Here is a 7,116-nt window from a genome sequence, read left to right on the forward strand (position 1 = left end):
AATCTTACTACATGCTAGATATAACTTTCATTTTTTAGAATGAAAAAAGAAATTATTTATTGGGAATTTTTCAGATTATTTTTTTTTGGATCATGATTTTAATTTTATTTAGTACTGAAGCAGATACATGCTTTTTTGTAAAATAATTAAGAAATGAAACAATTCCAGTTTCAATTACTGATGGATGGTTGAAGGCTAACTTTGTTGTTATAGGTTTGGACAAGAATAGGGAACCTCTGGAGCTCCAGTTCTGAATGATAGTTTCCAGCAGCCATAGCCAATATGCTTAATAATGAGGAAAGCAAGATGTTGCCGTTCAGTAATATTTGGAGTCCCCTTTGATAGAAGACAAAGGGGGACTATAACAAAACCAGATTTCAAAGTGCAATATTACACTTGTTTATTCTGCATATTTTTTCTTCAACAAACAAACAAAATAATAGCCCTGTTCAAGTGATGCCTGCATGTACAAATTTCAACATGCAGAAAGTGCGAAGCAGCTCTTCTAATCTGTGTTGTTGATGTTAGCGAAGAGTCAGTTTCTGGAAGTATAGCGGGATTGCAGTGGGATGTCTTTAGTTATTTATTTATATTTATTTTCTATCCTGCCTTTATTTATTTTTTTTATAAATAACTCAAGACAGCAAACATACCTAGTACTCCTTCCTCCTCCTATATTCCCCCAACAACAACCTAGTGAGGTGAGTTGGGCTGAGAGAGCGTGACTGGCCCAAGGTCACCCGGCCGGCTTTCACCCCTACGGTGGGACTAGAACTTTCAGTCTCCTGGTTTCTAGCCTGGTGCCTTAACCACTAGACCAAACTGGCTTTCTCCATGTTTACATGAACTGGAAACATGGTAGTACATGTTTAGATGTAGAATGTGGAATCTTTTGTGTGTGCATGAAAATTCCTAGCTGCAGACAATCATGCTGGATTTTAAATTGTACTGTTATACTTCTTTATTTGGCATGTAAGACTACTGTGTGTCTCCCTCACTCTCCCCTCTACCACATGATCTGGATGCTAACCTTCTCACTGATCTTCCCAGTGCCTTCCTCCCTTTCACCTTCCTTAGCAGCTGACCCACTTGAATTCAGTCAGGACACACCTGCACACTTCATCCAGTTTTCCCTGCTCCTTCCTTCACCCTGTGGCCACCCACCTCCAGGCACCCTGTCTGTCTGCCACCAGGCACATTCCTTTTCTCCTTCCATCAGTGGTCTGCATCCACACATTCCACATCGCTTACCTCTTCAGTAAAACATTCTTTCCCAGCTATTGCCCTGCACCCACCCCACCCCTCCAATGATGTGCAGGCAAGCTTTCTGTTTCCCTACTGCACCCACCTTGGAACATCTGTCAGAACAAATACTGTATGCTCCACATCTGTATATGAATAAAGCATGACTTCTTCACATCACAGATACCCCCTGATCCACGCACAGAACATTGTGCATTCACAGAATGTTTTGCAGACTTCTTTTACTCACCAGAGGCTGAGACAAGGCTAACATTTCATCAACACTGTCATATATTTCTGATTAAGTCTAAATGCGGCATTTGGAAATAAAGGCAGTACCAGTATCAGGCTGGTACAGTTAATAGTTTTCTTCTTCAATTTTGCGTTCATAGTCAGACAAAGAAATACAAGATTTCTGGCTTTTCAGATCTGGTCTTTTTTCTCACCTTAGAATGAATTAGTCTAAATTCTAAAAAAAGAACAAAATCTTTCCCCACTAACAGAAGAGACTTTTGCTGTTAGAAGTTAGATTATCATTTCAGTGGTCTCCAGTGATAGGAACTTCATACAGTATTCTTGGACAAAAATGCTTTTAGTGTCTGCTAGACAGGTGTTCTCTTCAACAGTCAATGGAAGATACTTAGAATACATATTGCAGAACTGAATGAAGTTCTGTTCATTTTTTCCTTCACTTTCTGTTCTTTCCCTCTTTTGTCTCTTGCATTTATAGAGGCTCCTCCGTCCTCTGTATCTTCTCTACATATCCTTTTTTTTCACTGACCTCCTTCATCTTTGCAACTTTAAAGAAGGGTTAGGACTTGATTGTGCGCTGTGCTCATACCATATCAACAGATTAGGACTGATCAGATATGTTATCTCTTGCCTCCATACACTGCTGTTAACAAGCAAGTTCATACAATATAATAGAAGCAACAGTTTCTATTTATGATGATAGGTTTGAGCTAGATTCACTTTTTATACAATGCTTCAAGAAAATATTAAAATTCAATTTATATTTAAACACCCAATTTCAATAAAAAAAAACTCTGCATCTTAGAAATCCACTTTTTTTTTGGTCGATTTTTATCTTTCAAGTCAGGGTGGGAACTGAAGTGATCCTTGTTACCTGAACTGAAATGACACTTTATTACTTCATCATAGAGATGGTACCAAGTCTTTTCAATTCAACTCTGTGTATTCTGTTCTGTATGTAAGACCACAAATGTGTACCAGGGTTGAAATGATAGGTCCCTTCGATATCCAGCTATAGGTGGGACAAGAACAGGCCTTGCTAACTGTGTTCCCAATGCATTCTACTGAAACCCAATATCCATATATCAAGCAAGATGTCTGAAAAGAGATCTACTATCAGCCATTCTGGATTATTTATGCTGTGTATTCTGATATATCTGGAGAGCACCACATGGTACATTTTCCATAAATATATGGAACGTGTGACAGTGCTTTTTTGACAATAGTCCTAGTAAGATATTCAAGTGATAAAAACTGTGTTTGACCAGGGTCACATCATTAATTCTACTCAATCCCATTACATACACACCATAAGTATGGGCTGACAACTGAGATTGTGTCAAAATGACAGGCACATGGGGATATCATGACACAGAAGCTGCCTGTCAGTCCACTATGTAGACCAAACTAAGAAATCAACTCTACTCAGCTAAAACTTCTTTTATTAATATTGACTATTATAACATAACCTTGCAAGTCTGTGTTTTACCCCCTGACCCACTTATAGTCATGTGAATTTGGGAGGTGTCTGCCTGCGTCTTTTGCACATGCCTTCTTCTTGTTTTGGTCTTAAGCCATGTTTTTCCCCTTGTTGCTTTTTTTTAGATTTTTTTTATCCCACCTTTATTATTTTTATAAATAACTCAAGGTGACAAACATATCTAATACTCCTTTCTCCTCCTATTTTCCCCACAACAACAACCCTGTGAGGTGAGGTGAGCTGAGAGAGCATGACTGGCCCAAAGTCACCCAGTCAGCTTTCACCCCTACGGTGGGACTAGAACTCTCAGTCTCCCGGTTTCTACCCTGGTGCCTTAACCACGTATCTCTGTCAGGGTCATCTTCTTTACTCTCTACACTACTACTATGAACTTGTGTCACAATATTGTCCACAACTATGTAAGTTGTGAGTTTTGTATCATGATGTCATGACACATGTTTTGTTCCTTGTTTTCCTGCTAGCTATCCATATGTTGGACAGTATTCTAAAAATAATCACACAGCATTACTTGTGATCAGTCATGGGGAGATTCAATCAAGTTCAATCATGGGGGAGAGGAGCATTATTATTATCCCATTTTTTTCCTTGAAAGACATTCAGCTTATTTTTTAAAAATCTTCAATATAATCTGTTAAAAAAAGCCACCAGTCCTGAACAAAAAGAATATCAACACAAGGATTAAAATAATGTTCATTTTAAAAACGTAATGGAAAGAGCAAGCTGGTCCTAGAGCAGCTGATCATTAGTGGGTAAATAGATATGCCTTGTCATCTGAAGAAGCCAGTATGGCGGACCACCATACTTTCCTTGGGAAAAAGTTCCATAACTGAGGTGTTGCCACTGATAAGATGTACCCCCTAGCCACTGCACTCAAGGTAAATGTGCTGGTGGGACCACAAGCAAATGGGCTTTCTTGCTAATGTGTGTAACTGGGCTTGACACCTTACCAACAGCCAGTACAAGATAACAATTATAAGGTATGTAGGCAGGAGTGGAATAGTCTTTTACCTTTTTAAACTTGTGCTATTTTTATGTACTGTATATTGTCATTTTAGTTTTAATAGCTTTTCTTATTTTTATTCTTGTTAGATTAAAAATATAATACATAAAGACTCAGAGATCAGGAGTGGAAGAACACTTTGGTGGGATATACGTACATGTCCCCAGCCCCTCCCTCCTTTGGGCCATACATATTCAGACTGAATGCCTCACTAGGGGTAAGGTTAGAGTAGTACCTTTAAGCAGCTTCCTTGAGAAGAGATTTAACTGACTAGAGTTTTTATTCTACTTAATTCATTACTTTATCACAATAAAGAGCTCACATTTGGAAATCTTTCAGGTCACAACTTCTGTATTAGATTATATTCTATTTATTAATAACCAGTTGATGTACAACTCCATCCATGTACAAAATCAGCATAGAAACCCCAAGGTTCCCAGAAAAAAAGTATGTTGAAGATAGAGCATCTCATTTGATGCAGAATGCTGAATTACTGTTGAAATGAAGGCTGGCATGCTACAAAGCAAAGTACCCAATTAAAACAATGTCTCTATGCCTGACCAAAACCACAGAGAAATGCTTAAAAAGAAAATGATGGGTGGCTTCAGCCCAGTATTTTCCTTGTTTTCTGATAAATGGGAGTTTTATTCTCGGCCACACCCATTATGGCAACTATTTTGTTTGAATTTGCTCTAGGTTGTAGCTTAGAAGAACACCAATTAGTTTGCGTGCAAAAGATCACGGTTCAGTTCAAGCCATTGGAGATAAACCTTTTTACAACTTTTTAGAGTAAGGAAAGGACCTGTCTTCTCTTCTCCTCCTGTACTGACAGCAACTCCCAAGTTATGCCTTTCCCCCTGCCCCAGAGTTTAGAAAAGGGACCTCTCTTTCAGTGCTAACAAAATAGAAAAGGTTTATCTCCAATCTTCCCAGCACTAAAAAGAGAGCCTGCTGGTGTATTGGGAAGGGAAGTTGCCCCTCCACCTGCAGGTTTACATAGGATCAGCTGAGAATGTGGGTCTAGGAAATCTTCATGTATGAGTCAGAGAGTAAGAGACAGTGTATAACTGTGTAAGATTTTGTATGAAGTTCACGTCAGTGCTTGGCCTAGGATTAATTAAGATTTTAGGCCAAAAACAGTTCCCATCATTGGTATGCTACATCTGTTTCACCTGCTGAATGAATTCTGTTCCTGTTAAGTGCCATCAGCAGATACACAGTTGGCCAAGAAGACAACAACATGGCATCAAGTCAGAATGGGCTAACTGAAACTCATAGAGTTGTTATGCCTTGAAGAGTTGCCTAAAAAGATCTTAACTTGCACAGGACAGCACGAAATAAGAATAAATGCTGAAATTCTATTGGGGAGTTTATCTCATTTTTTACTCTGCCTTCTTTTTTAAGGAGAGCATAATTTCTCTCCATTCCTTTCCAGTGCTATCCTCACAAATCATCTGAGATGGAAGAAAGATCAGCGGGTCTGCAGTCACACCTTTTATTTTGTCACTGAGTGGGCATTGCACGTCTGAGCTCCCTTATGGGTCTGCCAGTTCCCTAAATTCCCAGGTTAGGATGCTGTATTTTCAGAGTTGTAGCCCAAAGCATCAAAGGCCGGATCGCTCAAGCACAAAACTTGCTAAGCCCTAAGTTGTGAGTCAAATTTAATTTCCTATCCAGGAATGTGTATCTACTGAGGTGCTAATTTTTGAAGCAAATTCTAAATACATCCAGTTCTATTTTATTTTAAGTAATTTCCTTGGACTTTCTTTTGTGACGGGCTGTGAAGGGTTTTAGTTTCATAATGAGAGAGGAAAGACTTCTTCTCAGGTAAGGGAGAAGGCGTCTCTTGATGCTATAGGATTTCATCCTGCCCTTCCTTCCAAAATCCACCAATGGACTAGAATCTGTTATTACTGCAATGCCAGCTGGCACAACAAATAATTCAGCTGAAGCTGATGAGGAAGTCTTGACTGAGTAAGTAAATTAAGACCGATTTGTTAGTTCAATCGGTCAGAAAGGTAAGTGGGTGGACTGCACATTTTCCTGCAGCATGGGCCCATGTGAACAGAGAGAGCACCCAAGCCAGGCAAAATAAAAGAAAATTAAGAAACCATCAAGAAAGGAGTAAGAAATACGGGTGGACCACATGTGTTCAGCAGGCTTCTGCTTCCGAGCACGGTGGTCACTGCGGACGCCTCCTGAACAGCTGTTTTGACATGGGATCAAAGTCTGCTGCCACTGAGGTGACACCCCGCCCTCAGAGGCTGGTCACCAGACTCTCGGCTGCCTGCATTCTGACATTCGCTTCAGCCGCTCCTCCGGCGTCAGGCCGTTCCGCAGCAAGGGGACCGTTTGCCTACAGAAGGGCGGCTTGGCGGTCGTTTTTGTTCCCTTTTCTGCGGCGCCCCCAAAAATCGGGGAACGCGCGACAGCAGAAGGGAAAGCGCCGCTCCCAAGCCTGCCCGCGCTCCTCTTCTTGCGCCGCTCCTAGGCGCTGCCTGACGCGGACCGCTCGGCCAAGACCGGCGGCTGCCTTGCCTTTGAACCTTACCTTGCTCTTTCAGGCTGCTGATTAGCTCCAACTGTCTCTCCCCCTCGGAGCCACTCATCTTCCCTCTCTCTGTCAGGGTGTCCTGCGGAGCGGCACCCGGAAATGCCACTTTTCCTCCGCCCCGATCGCGCCCAACTGGCGCCACTTGTACCTGGATGCAGGCGGAGAGGGCGAGGTTTGAGGCGGGCTCTAGGAGGGATCCCTCAGCAGCCTGTGCAAGGCTACTGCACATGCCCGGGCTTCTATTGGAGCATGTGCGAAAGCGAGATTTCTTGCGCCGAACGCAAGGCGCTGCGTCCTTCCTTTCTTTGGATCTGGGCAGGCCGTCGTGGCGCTGACGCAGGGAAGCGGGAAGGAGGCATCGGGTAGATAGGTTAAGAAGGAGGCTTCATCCAGGAGCAGTAGGGTTAAGCGGCGTTGTACTTCCCCGTCAACCCCCGTGTTAGAAAATGTGGGAGGGAGGAGGTGGTTTTGCTTTTGTGCTACTTTTTTCCAGTATATACAGTCTCAGAGTAGGGAAAAAAGTGCTTGGTGAATGCGAAAACTACGATTAACTTTTCTATTCAAGAT

General features: G+C 41.8%; 1 protein-coding gene across 1 annotated transcript in view; it reads right to left on the minus strand.

Moving 5' to 3' along the window:
- The window catches only part of SHTN1 (shootin 1), a 97,884-nt gene extending 91,067 nt beyond the window's left edge, over nucleotides 1-6,817 (minus strand). The window contains exon 1 of the mRNA XM_063307213.1: nucleotides 6,547-6,817. Coding sequence (XP_063163283.1) covers nucleotides 6,547-6,778 — 232 coding nt within the window. The 5' untranslated portion in view covers nucleotides 6,779-6,817. The remainder of the gene's footprint in view (nucleotides 1-6,546) is intronic.
- Nucleotides 6,818-7,116: the final 299 nt, after the last annotated feature.

The sequence above is a fragment of the Candoia aspera genome, chromosome 6, assembly GCF_035149785.1.
Source record: "Candoia aspera isolate rCanAsp1 chromosome 6, rCanAsp1.hap2, whole genome shotgun sequence".
NCBI classification, from domain to species: Eukaryota; Metazoa; Chordata; class Lepidosauria; order Squamata; family Boidae; genus Candoia; species Candoia aspera.